Genomic DNA, 23,359 nt, shown 5'->3' with positions numbered 1-23,359 from the left:
CATGTTCATCTTATGTAATTTATCATGTTTGCAAGCAAACATTTCACTAAAACAACAAATGTCAACACTGCAGTAAGTAGGATTCATCTTCTGGGGACTATGAACGTCAAGATTAAGCATTGGGTAGTTGATGAGATATTTCAGTCTTGACCAAAGTGGTAGACCAGAAAAAAAGCACACATAAACATAATAATCATTTTAAAGCTTTTATAAGACATCTTATACACTAAAATACAGATTCAACTTCATACCAGAGCTTTAAGTAGTATTTTCCACATGGACAATAGATTGTGCAAATGCTGTGCTGAGTAAAGAAGTTGCATTCAAGATTGTGAAGAGGATCTTATAGATTTGAGTGCTTTTTATACAACTGTTCCCAACAGACTGTGTGAATCAGTAGGTCATTTCTAGGCCCTGAAGATTGTTGTGCTCCCTTCCTAAGTCAAAATATGTACCTTAGATATAAGATAAATTTAAGATGTACTTCCCTCAGGCCTAGAAAACATGTGGTTTGTTCTGTAGTGTGTGCTTCACAAAGCACTTAAACCTACTCTTACAAGGCCACATTGAAGAGTGAATGTGTGCAAAAATACCTGCACTAAAGACAGTGCCTTAAGACACACTGCAGCTACTCAGAAAGTAGATACTACATTAGATTTTTCAAAAATAAACACATATATATATACACATATGTGTGTGTAAGTATAAAACTGGCTACCTTATATTATGTAAAATGGTTTTCAAAGGCATGGCTGCTTACTTTCAGGCAACATGCAAGTAAGATTGTATAGGTGAGTTGAAGTAGTGACAAGCAAGGCAGTGAGCTGAGAGTGTCCCTTTTCAACCTGAAATATTCCCCTTAGGCAACACTCAGAAGGTGTTAGACAAAAACAGAAAAGAAACAGAAAAAAATAAAAAAGAATAGTCCAAAAAGATAGAGGAATGATTCATACAATGCAGCACAATTAAACTGGGTAGAAACTAATAGCACTTCAAAAAGGTCACATTGATTATTAAGGCATCCCTTTACAGGCCAAACATATCATCCAGTCATACATATATGTAATGCCAAACACATAATAAATAACTGTTATTAATGAACGATTTTGCATTCTAACAATGAGCCATGAGCATATGTAAGACTTATTGGAGAGCTGACTCAGCAGTGTGGTAACTTTGCCCCCTATTTGGCACATTGGATTGTTGACCTTTGGCCTCTGACAGTCATCACTTAGGTTCGCACTTGGAATTTCCCCGCTTTAGTCACATACTTGACCCCTTTAAATGGCTTGTACTTCTCTCCGTACATGTCAAGACGACTCACCTTGAGACCTGTGCCAAGGGGAGTGAAGCAAAGTGAGAAACGGCTGAAAGTGCAAATCAACTACATCATGAAAGAAGGAATGGGGCTAAAAGGGAGTGACTGGTTGATGATTACCTGATATGGCCAGCTGCTGTATCTTTAGGTCAATGTTGAGTGAGGGGTTCTCTTCAGGTTTGGGGGCTCCCGCCTGCATGCTCAGACTGCCTCGCAGGTTAGGAAGCTTCTGGGGGTTCAGTTTTCCAACGTCCCAAACCAGCACCTGAGAAAACACAGACATGATCAGAGTGAGGACAGTAAACAAAATGTATTTCATTATTTATTCTTATTTAATTTTAGTGTACTAAGACTAACAAAAAACAAGGATTATTATAGACACTGATTGGATAAAAGGGTCCACATTCAAAAACCATAGGACCACTCTATACGTGGTTCGTTACCTTGGTTGCGAGGTCGTAGGTGTAGTTTCCCTGTGAGGCTGTGAGGTTGGTGCTGAGCACAGCTTTAGGCATGTGGACAGTGACCATCAAGCCCTCCACCGTCTTCCCCATGGTTTGCTTGGGTCCGATCGTTATGTCCAGGCGACCACAATTTCCCGTCTCAAAGAAACTGATGTTCTGCTTCACGTACACTGGAATGGCTACGAGACTGAGGGTGGACACAGACAGAATTGACCACGGTACAATAAACAGTTCGGCTGATTGCTAGATCACATATTTAAACGATACTGAAAGCATGTATAAAGTCTACGTCTCCTTGTTCATGACCATAGAGATGCCCAGGACTGGCTTTGTTCTTTCAAAATTATGAATCAGACACACAGCTGTGCTCGTGCTTACTTTTGAGAGCTAACATGATAGGTCATCAGTGTGAAGTTTCCATCTGGCGGGATGAAAGAGAGGACACGCTCCGACTCCCAGCGCTTAAACCGCACACACGGGTGGAAACTCACGTCATCGAGAAGACGAGGATTCTGTCACCACAAAAGCAGCAGCAATCACGATGATGATGAGTGAGTTTTACACTTTACACCGAGAAACACAGAGCAACAAGGACATGAACCCACCATAAAGGACAGAGTCAGGTCAGGCATCCCAGTGAGCCTCACGCAGGCTTCAATCACACCCTGGATCTCTGCAAATACTGTTGTGCCTGAATAAGAAAGGTAGACGGAGATGCGAGCGTGTTTAAGGAGTTTAATTATATCCAACATTACTGCCATGGACACACTCCTCATCTGTGGTGATCAAACAAGTGGTTGTCCATACCCGATTTGTCCAGAATGGCATCTATTTCCTCTATCACATCAAAATATGCCTCATTATTGGTGTATTTAACACCAGCCCGCCTCCACGGGATGTTGGATAATTGACCTGTTGGCAACGTATCTCCAACATTACTGCTTCCTGGAAAGCACACGAAAAAGGCAAAAACATTAATGTGCACATAAACGTTGCAGATTTTATTTCAGATTTGGTTTAGAGAGTTCAGATTGAAATTCAACACCAGAGTCAGGGTGACCTCTGTTTACCTGTAAGTGTATTGACAACTGATCGCAGGATGGTGGGAGGCCTGATCATCTCCTTGAGGACATTGGACTCTGTTGCCAGTGGAAAGCCATTGTCCAGCATCTCCTCCAACAGCTCGTACACTGTCACCACGTTGTCCTTGATAATTACTTCTGAGCATTCTCCAAAGTAGTCCTGTTGACAAAAAAACCTGTTACACTGAAGCAAACATTTGACTGACAAACTAATGTATACATGCAGTGTGTGCAATACACTAAATTTGAGAGTACTGAATATTCTTTCTGCAATGAGTATACAAGAAAAGAAACATACAGTACTTCACTACTAAAGGGAAATTCTGCAATACGTGCACACAAAGACACCCACTGCCTTAACTTCACACTGTGAAATTTGTTTTAACATGTGGCTGTGAGTAGCTCCTCCATTTCCTTTCTGTGTTGCATCAGCACACCCAAAAGCTACCAAATTTACTCTCTCTGCATGAACACACTGCAGACTGAAAACCTGCTCAGTACATAATGTGAAATTACACCACAGCTCCTATTCACACTTGACACTAAAATGTATCTTGGGTGATTGAAAAAAACAAGTACACACCACTATAAACCCACAGTAGCAGCCCTTAAAAGTAAGAATTTTCTGCTTTTCTTTGTCACATGATAGTTTATGAAATATCTTTGAGTTTTGAACTGATGAACAGGCAAATCAAGCAATTTAAAGGTGTCACCGTGGGCTGTGGGAAGGTCAGTGGGCTTTTTCACTACCTGTTGAGATTAATTAATTCAGAAAATAACTGGCAGGTGAACTGATAAAATAAATAATTGTGAGTTGTAGCCCTACACTGCACGTTGCTGTGGGCTTAGGAGCAAATATGTCCTCATCAGCTGCTGCAATTTCCTATTAAATCGTTTCAAGGAAGTAAAATCTGATCACTTGAGATGCAGTTTAGTGTCATGTGATCCAAAGTCCATCTAAACCACATCTGAACACAATCTGCTTACACAGGCTACAATAAAACCTGGAATATATCTAGAAAAACACACCTGAAATGTGTCTGCCACTCTGTGCAGGAACTCGATGACAAACAGCGGGGGGACCTCAGTCTGGATGACGGAGAGGAAGAAGAGCTTGCCCCTGTATATGGTGATGAGATAGTGGTGTGGGGTCTGCAGGACCGGGGGCACATTCTCCGGGTCCACCGCCTTCTCCTTCGCCTCGAAGAAGTAGTCACACACACTCCGGCTGATGACACTCTTCCAGTGTTTCTCCAGGAAGATGTCCCCCGTGTGATTAATTAGGAACAGACTGTGGATCATCTCAGCTGCAACAATGAAGCGGTTGTTGTTGATTTTGTTAGTCGTGTTCCGTGTTATTGAGACAGACACCTTACATCAGCAGGTTTTAAATACTTTGGCCCTCATCAACAGTTTGTTGGTCCACAAATCAAAACAAAGCACAGTGCTAATGTAATGTGTAATAATGTAAACATTTACCTACTGTCAATGAGTCAAACTAACTTCAACCTCAGGTAAGTTAACCGGCTGGGTAACACCCTGATTGATTGGCAACTTCGTCAACATTTTTACCATCTACATACTAATGCTAAAAACAAAACAACCACGAGTCTGACATGAAAGCACTAAATAGAGGATAATGGGAACAAAGTTTCACGGATTGTTAAAAGTTTTACCTGCTAACTCCAGCTGATTGTATCAGGAGTGTACAACTCGGTGCCAATATGGCAGAACTGTGTGAGCTGCTGAAAGAGACGCCTGTAGATTTAAGACACGTAAACGCAACGCAGTCAGTACAAGTACAAGTCAATAATCCACACAAAAAGGCCAAAACAAGTTTAGTAAAATACTGAAATATATTCCGGAAAGTTTAAATATTTAGTGAATCTTGTGTCAATCTCATGAGCACTTTCGGAGCAAAGTTTCTGACTTTTTAATCAGGCGAGGTTTGCGGGCAGCTATTTGGGATTTTGTTGCCCTGTGCAGAGCCTCTCAGGTGTTTTTGCCATCCCTCCTCCTAGAGTAACATACATTTTAGTCCTTTGGAAGAGATGTAGCAGATTCTGCACACTCTAACCTTTAATCCTCGTGTTAGATTTCAAATGTCACAGGTCAAATAGCTGCCGTAATTTGATGTAGACTTTACCTGACTTTATGATACAGAATCCCTAGAGGACAGATTACAGACTGTTCAAGCTTTTTCTTTTTCAATATTTAAACTTAAACACTAATATTTAAAATTACTCTCATTTCATATTTTAACTTTTAATTTTTCTGTGTGCAGCTGCCTTAAATTAAATGTGGAACACTTTCTTCATATCTTGCACTGTACTGTATTTATTTTACTCTTTTAAAATCCTATTTATGTGTGACTCTTCTTACATTGCCTTGTATTTCTTTTACAAGTTGTCTTAATGCCTTTCGTAAAGCACTTTGTGTTACACAAATAAACATGCCTTGCAGGGTCGCTGAAAAAGTGGTCGGCCACGTCCCCTCACCCTCAGCAAGACCTCAGTGTAAGACCACTGATTGGTGGAGGAGTGGGCAAGGCGACGGCTGCCTGCGAGGCTCTACTCAGGGCGACAAACTTCTCGCTCCGTTAGCTCGACCGCATTTTTTTTTTTTTTTACGCCGGTTAATAAGGTGTTTGCAGCGTGCATTGCACTACCGTGTCAGCCATGGCTTCTGAAGAACCCAAAGCAAAGAAACCCAAACTTTCGGTGGAGGAGAAGACGGAGTCTCCGACCAAAGAGACTCCTGCCAAACTAAGGTGACCGAAAGATAAAAACAAAAAAAGGCTAGCAAACTGGCCGTCGGAAAGCAGGAGACACGACTTGTTTGAATGCTAATGTGCGCTCTTTTCTCTAAGTTTGCAGTGTTAACCTGAATACATTATGAATAATTGAGGTTGAAAACGGTGGGTGTCTTGAAACCATTAAATGTACGAACCACCACAACGGGGGAGAGGAGGCCGTCAGTGTAAAGTCCTTTGCAGTGTCGTTATCTTTTAACACGCAGCTGCAGCTAATTGCTAATTGTAAACTTGAGTGTCAGGGACACTTCAGACGCTGCTGCTGTCTGTTAGCTCTCGCAACAAGTTTTTTGTACAGGTGTGTGCGTGCCAAATATCTAATCTAAGTTTAACGTGACCACCAACTGCCCCTGCATGTTTTAAAGCTGCAAAAAGAAATACTTGGACTACTCTGGGCACTCCATCCATTCTTGGTATAGCATCGATTACTGCAGAGAAAGCTGGCCTGAGCCATCCTGTACCAGCTCCCAAACAATGAAATGCGAAGCAGTCACATGGCCGTGAATGTGTAATGTTTTTATGGTGTTTTTTCCTTCCTGAATAAATCTGCCTCCGGCACGGTGCATCACCCGGCGACGTCTCTTACTCAGCCCAGCCGAAACCTTGCAGTTACGGTATCTCTGTCATCAGCACGCCTCTCACGCCGTGTTTTTAGCTTCAAAAAGAGTGAGTGGATCGAGGCTAGACTCGACCAGACAAGCCAATCATCAGACAAGAGACAGAGTGTCCTGAACCTTCCTCCCCGAGATGCCTCCAATCATACAGTCCCAAGTAGGAGGAGCTGTTTTTGTAGGTGGAAAATCTATAACCTCGCACACTGAGCTGAAATTGTGAAGTTTTTGAATGATTAGCTCTTTCTGAGCCGGTTTTAGGCTGCTCAACAGGTCTATCAGAAACTAGCTGCTACACAGAGAGAGGTACACCATGTCTACTGCAAGGTAAGACCACGTTGACATATAGGGAATTGATGTAAAGCCAGGCATTGGTTGTGGTGTAGTGTAATTGGCTGCTGAACCCCATCTATCACCTGAATGCACATTGCCAGATGTATGTGCAGTAGGAAATGATGATGAGACTTAAGACCTCTGCCACGCTGGTTGATGCATTTTTCTGTTTTTCAGCGGCAAAAACCTGTCTGTGTAGCTTGAGTCACTGTCTGCTCGGTAACTACGTCTCCCCTCTCTTTGCATATTCAAAAGCCTTCTTCCATGTTGCTCCACGTTCTTGCTTGTCCTCAGGCGATTGCAGGAAGACAGGCTACATGGGAAAATGTGCAAGCACATGTTCATGTGGAGCTGGCATCTGTCAAGGGCTGTGTCCTCCATCTGGGGTTTTCCCAGAAACACAGACAAGATTGAGTCGACATCGAGAAATAGCATGCAAAAGTGAAGACAACACGAGACACAGATCTGATGCATGTGTTGTTAACATGCTGCCACATTTGCTTTGTGGTTTTGTAGTATTACTCACAGATAGTATGATAATAAGCTTATAGGAAAGCGAAAGTTTCAGACCGACTCGCTGGCTTTAAGTGGTTACTGATGTGTAAGACCGATTCCAGTGGGAATGTTATGTGTTGACACAAAGCACAGAGGTGCCTTGTAGTTGCTTTCATTGCGCCTCAGTGGTGGGAATGCTGTCATGCTGTTTTTAAAATGATGTTTTCTGGCATCACAAGACTATGATTTGCAAAGATATTTGAGCCTTGCACTCAGTTGTTTGCCTCAGGAAAGAACACAATGCACAAACACAAAGACACACACAGCCTACTACTCTCCTGATGTTGCCTTGCTGTGAATGATATAACATGTTTACATGCATGACTGACTTGTCTGTCTCACTGCTGAACACCTTCATATTCTTTTGTATTATTTGTTGATGAGTCGTGTGTTTCCAAAATATGTCTCTCGGACTTGTTTTATTTCCGCTGTGTGTGTGTGTGTGTGTGTGTGTGTGTGTGTGTGTGTGTGTGTGTGTAAATTGGAGGTTTTAAATCATGTGATTGAAGTCACATGAAAACAAAGCTGTGCAAATTAATGGGCAATACAGGGATAAAAACCCAGCACACTCAGCTGAATTTTAACTTTCTACACTGTGCTGAAATGAATGAATTAACCTTCTGCTTTTTTAATAAATCAACCGGCCAGGCTAAAGCTATAACTAATTTCAAATCCTGTTGAATTATTAAGAGCAGCTTCAGAAAGTAGAGACAAACAGGCCAAAACATTTTGGACTCTGTGAGATGTTCCCTTTTTTACTGTCATGTTGGTTAAGTTAATGTAAATAACACTAATGTCCTGCCCTTTGTAGCTGTGTTTTTCTTTTAACACTTATTCTTTATGTTTCAGCCCTAATTCACTCTTTGGAATGGGAAACCCCTTGTTGGACATCTCTGCTGTAGTGGACAAAGACTTCTTGGACAAGTAAGTTAAAGGACTGAGGTGATGGAATAAAATTCTTGTCACTTAAATAAAATACTGTCATGAATGGCTGTAATCCTCACTGCTGATTGGTTTAGAAATGCTTAGTGTGGTATTAAAATGCTACTCTGTAGTTGCACAGAAGTCCCCTTATAGGTTATTATGAATAAAGATTCAAACATTAATTCACAGATTGCACAATTAACTCTAGAATTATATAAGCACAAGAAATAGCAAATATTTGGCTAATACTATGCACTACTCAAGATAAAGAGCCTGAGTCCATCTTTTCAATCACTCAGTGACTTTATTTGTCCCCTGTAGGGCAACTTGTTATGCAGTAGTGGGATGCATACATTCAGCACACATAAAACACTAGAACACATAAATACAACACTAAGACAATAATACAAAATACATCAATACACAGTAAAATACAGTAAAATGATAGAAAACCTAAAGTAAATTAGTCTAGTCGTAAAGTCTCTGTAAAGCTCAGACATAATTAGATCAAGTGATATAATGATATTTGTTATCAGTGAGGTCACCCCTATGACAGGCTGACCTTAAGGGAAACAGGCTCTATGATGTAATTTGATCAATGGAGATACAAGATAATGATTATACAAGAGAGCAGAGCATCAGCAGAGCTGTATGTCCAGCAGATATACTGTAATGTATGAGACCGTGTATCCTTAGCATGACAGTGATATGTATTAGACTGTGTTAGCTGAGAGACACAATGAGTGCCACTCCACACTGTTGTGACGTTCACATTATTGATTGTTTATCAGCGTTATTCAATCCTATCAGTCAAGCCTTTAATACTGTAAGCAGACCACAGAAAACTCACTCTGTGACTCAGTTTGTCTTTTAGTAAAAGTTTAAGGTTGTAGTGTTCCTGTAAAGGCACTATTCTATGCTGCAGTAATCCAGAGATTTGATTTACTTCAATGCTTATTTACTTACTCATTCGTTCAACAATCAGGTTAGTAGTTTTCTGGTCTGTCCAAGCTCTGTCACAGTTGACCAGGGCAAAGGACTTCTTTGGGTGCCAGCTCAGAGTCCACTGTCAAACCCCTTGCGTAAACTCCTGGATTAGAGCTAAACCATCCAACCAGAGCTCTAATTCAGTCTCATGTAGAATAAAGCAGAACTAAGTTTTTAAGCAGAACCTTAATCGCCAACCTGTGTTTGTCTTTCAAGGAAGCTACTGTCTGTGTAGCATTATTGACCAACATATTGATTTGTACCGAGTGGTGGTGGCAAGAAACAAAGCCGGTTTCACAGAGCCTTTCCCTGTGACTTGATAGCTGAAAAATTTCAGTAATCACATTTTCCATTGGAGTGACCAACCTATTTGGCAGCACGACCATTTTCTTCCCAGTGCTTATCCACATAACCATAATCCAGACTCTTATTGTGTGTGTTTTGAATGAGCAGGGTTTGATTTAGCATGTGTTTCTAACGACCTGGAGAAACTAATGCGTCTTTTTTTCTCCTTTAACTATTTGCAGGTACACTCTGAAGCCCAATGACCAGATTCTGGCAGAGGACAAACACAAAGCACTGTTCGTATCTCCTACACTGCACTATTTTCTGTAGATTAAAGGTTATGAGAGAGCTATTACACATCTACTAACTGAGTTTTGTAGTCTGTACAGGGAGGAAAGTAATATGTCTGTATCATTATTTAGTTTGCTCCTCACTGTTCTGGAGCTGGCCAGTCAAAACAGGCACACACCAGAAATCACCGCGATTGACCTCCGTTCCTCTGTAGGTAGCCAATGGCAGAGCAGCAGATCCAGCAGAAGGAGATGGTCTCAGCCAATAGCAAAACAGGGCACTTCACCTCCCAGTCCCTCTGAGACAAGAGCCAGAAAGCAAACATTTAACAGCAGGAGATAAGAAAGTCATGTGTGACTGTACTTGTGAGAGAGAGAGGATTATAGTCATGTATTCTGACTTTTTGAATTAATAAAGATAGAGTCAGCTTTTATGCAACCACTACAGACATATGAATTATTAATGTCAGGGGAGAACTGTACTCATAATTACCGTTAGTCCGTTAGTCAAGTAATGTTGTCAGGAGCTCAGTGGGATAGAGGGATAGAAAAGCAAAGTTAAAAGACTTAACTGACACAATGCACACACACACACACACAAAAAAGGTGAGATAATCTCCACAATAGACAGTCACCCCTACTTGATTTTTCCCTCCACCTCCCAGATGTCTCCTCCTCTGCAACCTCTGGCTCAGTCTCAGGACCTTTAACAGCAGTCGGCCTGTTCTTCCTCCCAATGACATATTTGAACACACTCACTGTCTCTCACTCAAATACACCACACAGATGTGCTGTATAACTGTGTGTGGGTTGATATTACTGCTATATTTAGATCGCATAACATGGCAAATTAGAGAGCCCTGAGCGGAACATCAAAGCGCTGCTCCAGTCATTGTGTTATGTAACAGGCATAAATGGTTCAAGTAGTATAATCAGTGATCAGTCATGCATGTGTTTTATATTTTACCCGGAGGAAATATTTTGCAGAGAACAGCCCAACGCCAGATGAAGTTATGTGCCGTCAAGCTACAACCCCCACCATGTACGCCATGGGGGTGGACACAGTAAAGCTAAGCTAATTGGCTACAGGGTGCAGTTTTATATTTTCTTCACATCTAATTCCAAGCAAGAAAGTGAATAAACATATTTCTCAAAATGTCGTAACTGTTCCTTTAAGAATCTGGCCAAGCCTTCGGTGTCAGACAGGCACAGTTTCACTACCCAGCCATAATTGATACTTTGTGTGTGGTGAGGTTTGAACCTTGTCCAGCACCAACCACAGAAAGATATTGTGAGTCTCAATATTGCAGAAGTGAAGACTGAATCCTCTTTTGAATATATGAATTATGAGAATGGCATCATTTTTCTCTCTGTGTAGATTTGAGGAGCTGGTGAAGAAGTTTAAAGTTGAGTACCACGCTGGAGGAGCCACACAGAACTCTATAAAGATTGCTCAGGTTGGTCACACACACACAAACTCGCCAACTTCCTGTGCTGTTACAGGAATGTTCACCACATGAATGTTCTGTGAAATTTTACTGTAGCCACTGGTCTCACTGACCATTGCTGATCAGAGCTGTTGTCTTGTAGTGGATGATTCAAGAACCCCATAAAGTGGGCACATTTTTTGGCTGCATTGGCAAAGACAAGTTTGGAGAGATCCTGAAGCATAAGGCTGAGGAGGCCCATGTCGACGCCCACTATTACGAGCAAGATGAAGAGCCCACAGGGACGTGTGCTGCTTGCATCACTGGGGATAACAGGTGGCTAAATAAAGTAATATGTATTTATCTCACTATAAATCTTATCTGGTTGTAACATATTTGTTGTTTTCCCTTCTCAGGTCTCTGGTAGCTAACCTAGCTGCTGCTAACTGTTATAAGAAGGACAAGCATCTAGACCTGGAAGAAAACTGGAAGCTGGTGGAAAAGGCCAAAGTCTGTTATATTGCAGTGAGTAGTGGTTACCAAACACTGTATGGTGTTTACATATGATATTCAGGACAACTCATGTCCTATCACTTCACCTTTGTACCCATGTGTGATCATCAGAGGACCCACAGGGGGATTTCTGGCCATACTGCTGCAGTTTCTGTTCAGGACCTTACTGCATGTGATTCATTAAAGCCCATCAAGATATAAAAAACAGATCAGCCATGACCCGGTGTCATTCCTTCCTTCCAGGGTTTTTTCTTGACTGTCTCTTTGGAGTCCATCCTGAAAGTGGCAAAGCACGCGGCTGAAAATAACAAGCTGTTTTGCCTGAACCTCTCTGCGCCCTTCATCTGCCAGTTCTTCAAGGACAACCTCATGCAGGTTATGCCCTACGTTGATGTGCTGTTTGGCAATGAGACGGTAAGCCAGATTTTCACTGTATATTCCTCAGATACTTTTTGCATTTACTGCACATGTTTATGCAACACTTTGTACACTAAGTATGTAAAATATGAGTCTTTGTCTTTGTTTTGTTTTGTTTTTTTTGGATCTTCAGGAGGCAGCAGCATTTGCTAAAGAGCAAGACTTTGAGGTGAGTGACACATTTAGCATTTGAACACAATCGGTGCTGTGTTTATTAATGCATTGTGTGTATTATAAACTGGTTGTGTTAATGTGTATTTTGTCTATAGACCAATGATGTTAAGGAAATTGCTAAGAAAGCCCAGGCTTTACCCAAAGTCAACACAAAGAGACAGAGGATTGTAGTGTTGACCCAGGGGAAGGATGACACTGTTATGGCCATGGGTAAGATTTTCCTTTTTCCTTTCCTCATGTCACTCTAATTTCTCTGTCCCATGTCCTCTTACAGAGCTATACTTTAATTAGGTATAATTTTTCTTCTCATATCCCTTCAGGCGACAAGATTGAGACGTTCCCTGTACTGAAGATTGACCCCAAGAACATTGTCGACACAAATGGTGCAGGTGACGCCTTTGTAGGAGGTAAGATTTTCCTGTGTTGTCATTTAATACGTTTCTAGGTTGCTTTGCATCTTTCCCGCGTCTTCTGTGGGTTTCTGTTAAAGTCTGTCCTCTCTTATGCAGGTTTCCTGTCTGAGCTGGTCCAGGAGAAACCTCTAGATCAATGCGTGAAGGCTGCACACTACGCTGCCAACATCATCATCAGACGAGCAGGTTGCACCTTCCCAGAAAAGCCTGACTTCAAATGACACACTCATGGACAGCTTTTCCTTCAGCCCGAAACCGCATGCACACCATACCATACACAACTCTAACCCATAAACTCTGCTATTTTGTACCAGTGCTGCCATCAGTTCTTGTAACACCATTTCTTAAAATCAGCCACCCGTCCATGTTTTTCAATCCATCCACACATCATTTCTTACCAGTTGTTGGTTTGGTGCTTCCTGATATGTGTGTCTGTCTCTGTGTCCTCCACTTGGGGCCACTAGAGGATCATGAGCCAATGCAGGAATTTATTCACATATAAATGGACCGTAAAGGAGGCGTGATAACACCATGGAATGTGACCAGTTTTAATTCAAATGCAGTGTTTTTATAGGCTGTAGTTTTAGGATTGTTTCTAGATGTATTTCGGCTCTGACAGTGCCAGCATCTGGCTGCACTAAACTCATCAGACTCTGCTGCAAGTTCTTGTGTTGACATCCCACAAGTCTGTTTTTTACTTCTTCCTCTTGGAGACAGAATCAATGCACAAGAGGCTAATTTTACAACGGGAGGACACCTTATATGAAAACAGAGGGCTAAAGGTTTCGTATACTGCGTTGATAATGTGCAGTAGTGATTTGTTTTAGATTTTTTTAAAGATGAATTAATCTTGAATATTAGTTAAGACTTGTTTTAATTGAACAGACTAGTTAAGAAACCAAATGTTTTTATTTTAAGTGCATTCTTTTAAATATGTCGAAGCTTCTGCCCAATGCGTCCTGTGATCAGTGTTAAATGTCACCTGTACTATGTCACTTATGTTCAGAAGTTACCTTCAACATCAATATTGTGGAAGTTTGTGGCAGTTTTTGGGCAGGTCCTTCTAATCATGAGTGCCTTTTTTTCCTTTCCCTCTATGTAAATGTTAATAAGTTTAAAGTCTTGATGAGCAGAGGCCTACAGGTGAAACTGCATTTGTCTTTATAGGGAAGCTTGCATGTTAGACCAGTGATGAGCAGCTGTTGGCTTGTTGGGCTAAAATGCATGTAAGGTATCTGGCACTGTGGGAAAGAGGTCATTGTATTTGAATGTTTTCTGTCAGAGGTATACAGTGGGCATTAAAATTTACTGGTACTTTATTTCTGGGTGTATGCTGATTGTTTGCTATGTTGTAGAATGTGTAACCCAGCATCAGCACTACCAGCTTTGCTAAATCAGATTTAATTGGAGTGGAAATATAAATTTCACATCGTCAGATTACATTTTTTTTTGTTGGGCTACCACTGCTGACAAATGCTACAAATTGAAAATGGAGGATAACAAAAAAATTGCAGGGAAATCAAGATCATGAGCTTAATTCAGGCTGAGGCTAAACTTGTGTTATGGGACCAAACATTTCAAACTAACTGTACTTATGGGTCTGTGTTATGTTGTGGTCTGCACAACAATGAATACTTGAATACAACTATGTTGAATATAAATATAATCTAAATAATGTCACAATAGCCTAGAAAGATACAGACTGTTTCGTTATATTTTCAGGTACACCAAAAAGCCTCGTGACCTTTTTTTTTTCTGGTCTCAGTAGCACTCAAGTCGCCCATCTTTGTGCTAGACAGTGATGCCGAAAACTTAAAATAAATCCTTACAAAGTTGATCCAATTGCTTATTTATTTTTCCTCTCTGGGTTTTTTAAATTTAATGTTTGCTTTATAAATCCCTCTAAAAGTAGCTTCAGCTCTGAAACTTGGTCTATGAAATCCATTACGCTCACAGTATTCACACACAGATGTCAACAACTCAATTCACTCTTTCTGTTGGACCACTTTTGTAAATATCTTTGGGATGCTGAAGAATAATCTCATCAGTTCTCTGAAATAAATATTTTATTTTTTAGCTATAAGATGGTGGAATATCACACATGGTCCCATATCTGAATCAGTCACAGTTGTGCTGCTGGATACAGAGGCAGAGCTGAGGCAGTGCTGCATCCAGGCTAGGTATAATCATTTTACTCTTACCTGTCCCAGGCAATTTCTATCCACTCCCCGATCTGCATCTGTAAATATGACCAGTACCAGCACTGGTCAACAGTATACGCTGAAAAACATCACTAGGCCCTTGAAAGCACCTTTCACACGCTAACATGACACAGTTGTGAAAAAACAAAATAGAGTTTATTGATACAGTTTAAGAAACATAAGGAACATTTTTGTATACCTGAGATGGATTATTGTCTTGTCTGTTGTGCACTATAGGGCTTGGATCTCTCTTTTTTGTCTGAGCCTCTCCTCTTGCAGTGTGATGTCCAGGGCCCTGAGCTGTTTTAGGAAGCCATGATTGGGCAGGATACAACGGCGCTGTCGCACATGCTCAATAGCATCCACCACAGTCAAGCTGTGTTTCATCATCAGGTACGCCAAGACCAGAGTCGCTGACCTGCTCCGACCCATCACACAGTGCACCAGCACCTTGTCTAGAACAAAAATTTAAATAATATGGAGTCAGTGGAGTCAAGTTCAGGCTTCTTCTCCAGAGAATGATCTCAATTAAAGGTTTTGGTTTCCTTCAGGACTCACTCTGTGGTTGACTGAGGGCCTCATGGATGAACTGAGTTGCAGGGTGGAAGTACTGGGCAATGTTGAAGGTGGGTTTGTCATCAGCCTCCACACCATAATATTGAATGCCCATGTCACTGTAGTAATCAGCACCAGTCAGTACATTATTCCACTTCCCCTCTGCAGCATTCAGAACATGTGTAATACCCAGGTCCCTGAGGCCAGGCCGCTCCAAAGCTGTTTTCCTGTTTTTAATGTAACACACAGAGTCAGTATGAAGCTGTCATCATGAGTTTTGACACTTGTACTGCAGAACCTCAAAACCATCTCTGTGCATTTACTCACTCATCCCCAATGTAGACACTGGGCCAGACCTGGTTGACATGCGCGTACTGGGCCCCAGTGCCGGTCCAGAACAGCTGCTCCAGGTCTAATGTCCCTGGTGTGATGTAATTGCTGTCTGGGTCAACCTGCACCGCTGTGTATGGGTTTTTACTCCTGGACTTCACCACACACGAGGACATGTCTCTACTGCCCAAAAAAAAAACATATATCCCTGAACTTGATCAAAAACTGAAATAAGCTCTGAACATTTTTATCTGCTCCAAGCTGTGTAGATGTAATATTAACACCTATACACCACATACAGTATCTGATTTTTATTTATAAAATCCCTATTAAATTTCTACTTTGAGCTATGAGGTAGCGTATTAACCTTTCCCTTATTAATCTCAGTTCATTCTAATTTCATTCTACATTTTTTTTTTACCTGGCAAACTTTTAATGCTCCTTTTTTGTACTAAGCTCCTCACATACATCATTGTCAGGTTAAGTGGCTTGGGGTAAAACAGTGCTGAGAAGAGCCAAGGTTAACTAAATCCAACCACAAGACTTTAGGTGTTTGATATTGGAAAATACAAGTTCTATGGTCAAAAAATGACTTACCTCTTTACTTGTAATTGTGAAAAGTTATCCGTTTATCTGTTCCTGAGCACAATTACTGACCAGCACTTCCACGTTTCCTCAATGGATGTGTGTGTGTTTGTGAGTGTGTGCGTCTGTGTGCATGTATCAACCGAGACCTCCGTCCACAGTGAGCATGAAGGCTGAAATACAGATCTTGAATGGTAACTGCTCTCTAGGGCCCTGTGTTTAAGATGATATTTTTAGGCAGCTGGGCTACAACACCTGACCTCAACAACGTGACACACACACACACACACACACACACACACAACACACACACACACACACAGATGCTTTTTCTCACAGCTTACTGTGTACTCTAATGTCAAGTGATTACTTTCCTTTAGCCTGTGTGGTAAAGAAACACACTGAATTGTGAGGCACAAACTCAAAAAACAAGAAGAAGTTTAGTAAGAGTGACATGTTGCATTGTTGTCATCAGAGGAATGCCACTAATGTGTGGACAGGTGTAGGGATCAGTTAGCATTTGTCAGTGCAGAGTTATTTCCAGAGACATAAAACTGAAAGCATTCAGTTGTTAAACTTTAGTAATTGTTGCTGAGGCAGAGATAAACTGTTTGTCAGATTCAATTATTATGAGAGAAAATGGGGATTCTAATAAAACAGGTGACTGACGAGGTGAAATGGCATGATCCTGCGTTCACTATCAGGACACGTCTGTGTGATCCTCCTCTGTGATCTGTCTGCTCTTTAGACTAAGGCTCAGCTCCAACTGTCTCAGCTGCTCCAGAAATCCAGAGTTGGGTCCAATGTCTCGGTTCAGACGCACAGCGAATGATGGCCTCCACTAACGACAGGCCATGGCAGATCATCAGATACGCTAGAACCAGCCCTCCAGAGCGACTGACACCCATAGGCACAATGGACAAACACCTTCCCTGGAAGACACAGTGATTCATTTATTCAGTAATGATTAACTGATTGATATGTTCAATACAAGATTGTACAGACCCTCCCAACCCAACATTAATATGTGTTATTTACTCATAGCCCATAAACAGACAGGTCAAGTCTTGAAAACATTTTAAAAGGAAACCGAAAGGTATAAATACCAACACACACTTTCGAAGGTTCTTTTTCCAGAATATGGCTGCCTATAATTGGCTGCATAAGGAGCATCCACAGCCAGATCATCATCACAGCTGAATTAACCAAACACTGTGAGTGTTACAGAGGTGTTTCTGTGCTGATTATGTGTGCTCATATAACTGTTTATGCTGAACTGACAAATGAAAACCCTGAGTGCCCTCAGATGTTAGCTTCCACTCAATTGTAATCCAAGTTTACAGACTGTTTGAACAACACATGCGTCATGATAACATTACTATAGGCCTTTACAGCACATTGAAAAAGTCGGAAGATGTTTTAACCAAAAATATAACAGATCTAAGGAACCACTGACCATTTTTCTTAAGAGCGCTGTCTATGAACTGTGCAGCTGGGCTGAAGAAAGGTCGGAGGTTAAACTCGGGATGGTCTGCAGCTTCAACACCGTGGTATTCCACTTCAAGGTCACTGTAGAACTGCTGACCCGTGTTGATCCGGTGTCGACCTGCTGCAGCATTCAGTATGTGAGTTATACCCAGAGACGAGAGCGTGGCTTTATCTCGCGCCACAGACCTGTGGACACACACCACAGATGAGCTGATTTATTGTAATATTTTTATATAACATTTCAAGGTGCTGGATGGGATTTTTTTTACTTACACATCTCCGATGTAGAGGTTCGGCCAGACTTGATTGAAAGGCGCCACTGGCTTCCTGTTTGCCCAGATAATTTGCCTCAGCTCTGTCAGAGATGGTGTTTCCTCCTCTTGAGTTAAGTGACCTCTGTAGCAATAAAGATGTGTGTGTCTGTGTGCGTCTGTGTGCGTATATGTTGTTGTTTATGGCTACATGTGCGTCTGCGTGGGTCTTTACAGTGTTTGGGCCTGTCGTCGTCTCCTCCTCTCCCTCTCCAGGCTCATGTCGAGGCTGCGGAGCTGCTGCAGGAAGCCTGGGTTGGGGCAGATGTCTCTGTGCGGTCTGACGGCAGCCACCGCCTCCTGCAGCCTCAGGCCTTCAGCAATCATCAGGAAGGCCAGCACTAAGGTCGCAGAGCGGCTCACACCCATCAAACAGTGGACAAACACCCGTCCTGGGAGAGGGACATTTTGCTGTCATTAATTTAAGATGGTGTTATACTGGACTTCACTAAAATAACTGTCAGTGTGACTGACTTGCCTCCCATGGCCAGTGCAGCTCTGATGTATCGTGCTGTTGGGTAGAAGAAAGGACTAAGAATGAAGTCTATTGCATCATCTGCCTCCACCCCGTAATAATCTACTGTCATGTCTCTGTAGAAACGTGGGCCGGTGTTGACGCAGAAACAGGGACCGGGGCCCGGGTTGGGGGGTCCATGAGCAGCATTTACAATGTGAGTAATGCCCAGACTGTGGAGAGTGCCCTTGTCACGAGCTGCCACCCTGAAACACAATCACACATTCACTTCTGTATGTCTCAAAGATGTTTATATAGATGCACCGTGAGCATGTCGTTGTGTGTAAACGTACTCATTGCCTATGTAAAGGTTTGGCCAGACTTGATTGACGTGTCCTGTAGGTCGTCTGTCTGCTAACAGGAGTTCCTGCAGCTCTGAGACAGAGGGAGGTTCATATGGTGGATCCCTAAGAGACATACTGTACTAACACACAAACAGAGGCAAAGAACTTTTTAAGCTTTCACTATATGTGAAATATGTTCTGTAAATGTAAAGACATATGCAAAGTGCTGCCTCTCTTAACAGTAAATAGATCTCTTAGAAAGCCACACTAAAAAGCAAACAAACATTTTAAGTGGTAAAGCCAGAGGTGACACCCTGAGCAAAAAAACCTGAAAAATCTCCAGGCTAACCTGTTTCCACTCTGAATCATAAGAACTCACCTCTCTCCAAGGTGGCGCAAACTCTTCTTTTACTGTGCTTGCTCTTATCTCTCTGTACACACTCACAGCCACACACCACTGTAGCCTGTTTCCTTTTATAACTCTGTAATCATACACTCATTAGTGACAAACACATCCTGCAGACTGTATTCAGGCACTTTAAAACACATTTAATCAATTCTGACTACATGCCTGCAGTCTCATTCTTTAGGACAACAATGCAGCATTATCCTGTCAACTTCAACATTAGCTCACTTGCTGACTTTCCACGACGACCACAGACTGTTATGTAATACACCACTGTCCTGCATGTGTTTCTGTGCTGCCATCCAGGAGCCAAGTGACGTGTGCTGCTCTGCTCCTTTAAGAAATATGATCAAGGCTATAGCATTCACTGGTAATGTGTTAACTTTAGATGCATGGTAATACTTATTGTATTTTGCAAAAAACAAACAAACAAAATACATGTATGGCCTTAGGATACAGAGTAGGTACAGCTCTCTCTACTTCTATAGATGACTGTAAAGTATAGAAGTGACAGTTAACATGGCCAACTAATGTGCTGAAAAAAATCTTCAAGCCACAGTACTTTTGTGCATAGCTGCACATGGTAAGGAATTGCCTGAACTAGTAAGAAAACAGATTGGTAGAGCATCAGCAGGCTACTGAACATAAGGTGAAACACAGCTGCAGCAGTTGTTAGGAAGTATAGGAAGATACTACCAATAAAAGGTGGCTTTTCTCTGAAAAATAACACCATGCATGATTCAGTGTTAATGCAATTTTGCACTGAAGAACAGACAGACATGTTCTTCTAACTTGGCACATGGATTATCTATGGAAATTGGTGTTTCAGTGACTGATCAGACAGTGCGCAGGTCCACACTTAAGTTCACACTGAAAGCCATCTAGAAAGCTGAGATTATTCATCTCATCAAAGATTTCCTTTTTTAGTGAAAATGAAATTTTTGATTTGAATTTGTAACTGTGCTACATCAGTCTATTGCTTGTTTTTGTCAGCATGGAACAGTGAAAAGTGTTTTCGATCAGAGAAGATGTGTTCTCATTGATGCAAAAATGATTTGGCTGAAAATGAAAAACAAACTGCAGTTTAAGAAATTAAGGAAGAACGACAAGGTACCTTATCAAGTAAACTGTACAAAGTTAGATTTTGTTAAAAATCTAATGTGCGTAATTTAAAAGCTATTTCAGAAAACAGTTGTTTAATCTCCATCCAGCCAAAATATTTAAATGAAATATCATAAAATGTCTTTAATGGACATTGACAATGATCATGAAACTATATTTACAAAGCTCGTGGACATGCTTGACAACACTGACAGGTAACATTTTGAATATGAAAAACAAATCTGACACTGTACTTAAATATTTACAGTACTTAACAACATGACCATTGCTGCTGTACCCAGATTATAAACTTGTGCAACAAAAGTGGACTACCTTAAAAATAAAAATATGGAATTTAGTGTAACTCCACCATCAGAATCACACCGCTAACTACATCACACACACATTGTGATAACAAATCATTATTTACAAATACTGTCATGAAATATTGATTAGACTGGAGTGTAACACATGGAAAGAGAGAGGTCCTGAGGTGACTAATGGATGATGGGCGTCAGAGAAGAGGACACAACCTTCGCTTGAGTGTCAGCTGTTCATCCAGCTTGAGGAGGAGGGACAGGAAGTTCCGGTTGGGGTAAATGGCTCGTTTTTGGATGACATGCTTCAGAGCATCTCTCAGAGGGAGACGCTGCCACAACATCAAGTACGCCAGGACCAAAGTGGCTGATCGACTCACGCCCATAATGCAGTGCACCAGCAGTTTCCCTGTAGAGCAGGATGAAGAATGTAAGAGAAGACAAAAATGGTAAAACTTTGACGGGACAGTGTTTGTCACATTCATATACATTACCATCTTTGCTCTTCAGGGCTTTATGTATGAAGTCAGCTGCAGGTTTGAAGTACTGACTGAGGTCAAAGTGGTCTGAATCCTCTGCTGGGATCCCTAAGTAAACACAGGTGTTCCCATAAAAACTCTGGTCACCGATGCTGCCCTGCTTGGAGTGCGCTACGTTCAGGACATGAGTGATGCCGAGCTTGTGTAATGTCTTTCTGTTCTGTGCCACAGCCCTGGAAAACACACACAAAAGAGACAAACACAGGGAATAAACATCTCAAACAGTTGCACATGTCTTGTACTATTAAAACTCATCAATGCCCCTCTTCCAAAGCTCTGGAAGATGTCCTTTTCCACTGCAACAGACTCCTCAAACATGAGACACTCACACATTTCCTATGTACAGGTTAGGCCAGACTTCATCCACTGGTGTGAGCTCCAGCGCGCAGGAATCCAAAATGAGCTCCAGCTCTTTAATGAGCACCAGGTCCTGTCGCTGGTTGCTCCCTGACATTCTCCCTGGACACAGAGCGCTCTTCTAACAGACTCCAGCGCTGCTCCTGCTGCCTCTGTCCACTGTCCCCTCACCTACACCGCCACCACCAACAGAATCTGCAGCTCAGTGAGAGACATGAGCAGGTGGTTGTTGTGAATGCTGCTTGACTCCAAAATTAGCTCTCTGTGTTTAGTGTGTTCTCTCTGACTGGATGTAGAGTTATTTAATGTTGCCATTGCATTGATTGCTCTGTTCACTGATGCCAAAGATCCACTGGTGGGGGTGGGGGTGAGGAGACAGGGACTTTCTCTGTGACCGCTGAGGTCACACCAGGAGAGGACAAAGGAGGGGAGGGCTGGACACAGTGTTCAGTGTGAACATACAGTAAATGGTACAAATGGAGGAAGTCTTGCATGCTGTAAATGAGGACATTAACTCCTGCCAGCTAAGTCAGGACAGTTTCTGTGGGTTTATTATGTAGGTTTGTTCCTTGCTTTGTTTTATTTGGGCTCATTCAACCCTTTCTCCTGCAGTTTTTGGTCCAGGGCTATAAGCTGTCGCAGAAAGCCTCTGTTTGGGAAAATCCAGCGCTTCTGTTGCACACAGCGCACAGAGGACAGAAGAGTGAGGTGGTGGTGAATCATCAGGTAGGCTAGGACCAACGCAGCTGAGCGACTCACGCCCACAGCACAGTGCACAAACACCTTTCCTGGAAATCATAAGACACCGGAGGGATAGGTAACCCCAACCACCTATATTATCATTTACAGTTTCTATGTAGTGTTGTAGTGTGGCAACGTGCAGTACCTCCTGATGTCAGAGCCTGATGAATGAACTCAGCTGCCGGGTAGAAAAAAGGTGAAAGGTCAAATGTCGGCAGGTCGTTGGCCGGGACTCCATAGTATTTCACTGTGGTTCCATAGAAATCATCACTGCCCTTACAGCACAGTTTACCATGCGAGGCATTCAGCACGTGAGTGATGCTCAGCTGCCAGAGCCCGAGCTTGTCGTGAGACATAAACCTGGCACAAATTTTATACATTAATAACAATCCAGACTCATACTGTACATGTGAACTGAAATCAGGTGCAGAACACTCACATGTCTCCCAAATACAGGTTTGGCCACACCTCATCTCCATGGCGACAGGAGCGTGGGGCTGAATGTAAAACCTCCTCCAGCTCCTGGAGAGATGGGATCTTGCACAAATTCTTCTCTGGGTCTTCCTGTTCTGGATCTAAGTTTTGAGTGTTACATCCCACCTTCGAGACAGCAGCTGTGATCGACTCTCTGTCAGACATTTTCAGGTTTAAAGGCCGTAAACTGTTCTGACCTGTCCCTAAAACTAAATCACCCTGCTGCCTGTTGCCTTTGCTGTGATTCTGTTTCAGCAGCAGCTCCACTTCACGCATCCTGTGACTGTCAAAAACAGGTGGTGGCTGTTTTGGCACAGGTTCTCAGTCAAACTCTCGCTCATGGAAATGTGTTTACAGCGTTACATTTCTAGCTTGAAAAGCACTGCTTGTACATGTTATGTCACATTCAAACAAACTGTGCATGAAATCCACATTTTTGGAGGGATATAGAGAAACATATGCTATAAAAATGTCCCAGTTTTTCCTTCATGTGGCCAGTAGATGTCAGTGTGCTTTAAGCAGCAGCCCTGAATGAGGCCACCAGCTCTTCT

At 42.0% G+C, this 23,359-nt stretch overlaps 5 protein-coding genes and 1 pseudogene across 7 annotated transcripts; 1 reads left to right on the top strand and 5 right to left on the bottom strand.

Annotated features, from left to right (window-relative positions):
- Positions 1–193: 193 nt before the first annotated feature.
- ap3m1 (adaptor related protein complex 3 subunit mu 1) lies at positions 194–6,382 on the bottom strand. The gene is made up of 10 exons (XM_018688232.2): positions 6,263–6,382; positions 4,541–4,622; positions 3,894–4,171; positions 2,853–3,024; positions 2,590–2,727; positions 2,388–2,473; positions 2,161–2,294; positions 1,762–1,969; positions 1,439–1,583; positions 194–1,332 (listed from the first exon to the last, which is right to left on the bottom strand). The coding sequence occupies exons 3-10, from the start codon at positions 4,164–4,166 to the stop codon at positions 1,232–1,234; spliced, it is 1,257 nt and encodes a 418-aa protein (XP_018543748.1). The 5' UTR covers positions 4,167–4,171; positions 4,541–4,622; positions 6,263–6,382; the 3' UTR covers positions 194–1,231.
- adka (adenosine kinase a) lies at positions 5,467–13,924 on the top strand. Of its 2 annotated transcripts, none has more exons than XM_018688234.2 (11): positions 5,467–5,634; positions 8,025–8,099; positions 9,614–9,667; positions 11,040–11,118; positions 11,252–11,424; positions 11,505–11,613; positions 11,845–12,015; positions 12,152–12,187; positions 12,288–12,402; positions 12,513–12,599; positions 12,702–13,924. In XM_018688234.2, exons 1-11 carry the CDS (start codon positions 5,543–5,545, stop codon positions 12,824–12,826), a joined length of 1,116 nt encoding a protein of 371 aa, XP_018543750.1. In that variant the 5' UTR covers positions 5,467–5,542; the 3' UTR covers positions 12,827–13,924. The 2 variants fall into 2 exon arrangements, with proteins under 2 accessions (XP_018543750.1, XP_018543751.1); XM_018688235.2 differs by lacking the exon at positions 5,467–5,634 and adding an exon at positions 6,454–6,614.
- A 1,016-nt stretch (positions 13,925–14,940) lies between these two features.
- Positions 14,941–16,491, bottom strand: LOC108891121 (dual specificity phosphatase 29). Of its 2 annotated transcripts, none has more exons than XM_018688264.2 (4): positions 16,289–16,491; positions 15,689–15,874; positions 15,365–15,588; positions 14,941–15,261 (listed from the first exon to the last, which is right to left on the bottom strand). In XM_018688264.2, exons 2-4 carry the CDS (start codon positions 15,865–15,867, stop codon positions 15,038–15,040), a joined length of 627 nt encoding a protein of 208 aa, XP_018543780.1. In that variant the 5' UTR covers positions 15,868–15,874; positions 16,289–16,491; the 3' UTR covers positions 14,941–15,037. The 2 variants fall into 2 exon arrangements, with proteins under 2 accessions (XP_018543780.1, XP_018543783.1); XM_018688267.2 differs by having other exon boundaries at positions 15,689–15,871.
- A 206-nt stretch (positions 16,492–16,697) lies between these two features.
- LOC108891093 (dual specificity phosphatase 29-like) lies at positions 16,698–20,389 on the bottom strand (annotated as a pseudogene).
- A 109-nt stretch (positions 20,390–20,498) lies between these two features.
- Positions 20,499–21,700, bottom strand: zgc:153981 (dual specificity protein phosphatase family protein). Its single transcript, XM_018688269.2, has 3 exons — positions 21,566–21,700; positions 21,192–21,409; positions 20,499–21,106 (listed from the first exon to the last, which is right to left on the bottom strand). Exons 1-3 carry the CDS (start codon positions 21,688–21,690, stop codon positions 20,895–20,897), a joined length of 555 nt encoding a protein of 184 aa, XP_018543785.1. The 5' UTR covers positions 21,691–21,700; the 3' UTR covers positions 20,499–20,894.
- A 472-nt stretch (positions 21,701–22,172) lies between these two features.
- On the bottom strand, positions 22,173–23,121 carry LOC108891122 (dual specificity protein phosphatase 13-like). Its single transcript, XM_018688268.2, has 3 exons — positions 22,774–23,121; positions 22,480–22,694; positions 22,173–22,381 (listed from the first exon to the last, which is right to left on the bottom strand). Exons 1-3 carry the CDS (start codon positions 23,082–23,084, stop codon positions 22,173–22,175), a joined length of 735 nt encoding a protein of 244 aa, XP_018543784.2. The 5' UTR covers positions 23,085–23,121.
- Positions 23,122–23,359: the final 238 nt, after the last annotated feature.

The sequence above is a fragment of the Lates calcarifer genome, linkage group LG16_LG22 (genome assembly GCF_001640805.2).
Source record: "Lates calcarifer isolate ASB-BC8 linkage group LG16_LG22, TLL_Latcal_v3, whole genome shotgun sequence".
NCBI classification, from domain to species: Eukaryota; Metazoa; Chordata; class Actinopteri; family Centropomidae; genus Lates; species Lates calcarifer.
The sequence above is the reverse complement of the archived record's forward strand: the minus strand, read 5'-3'. Positions and strand labels throughout refer to the sequence as shown.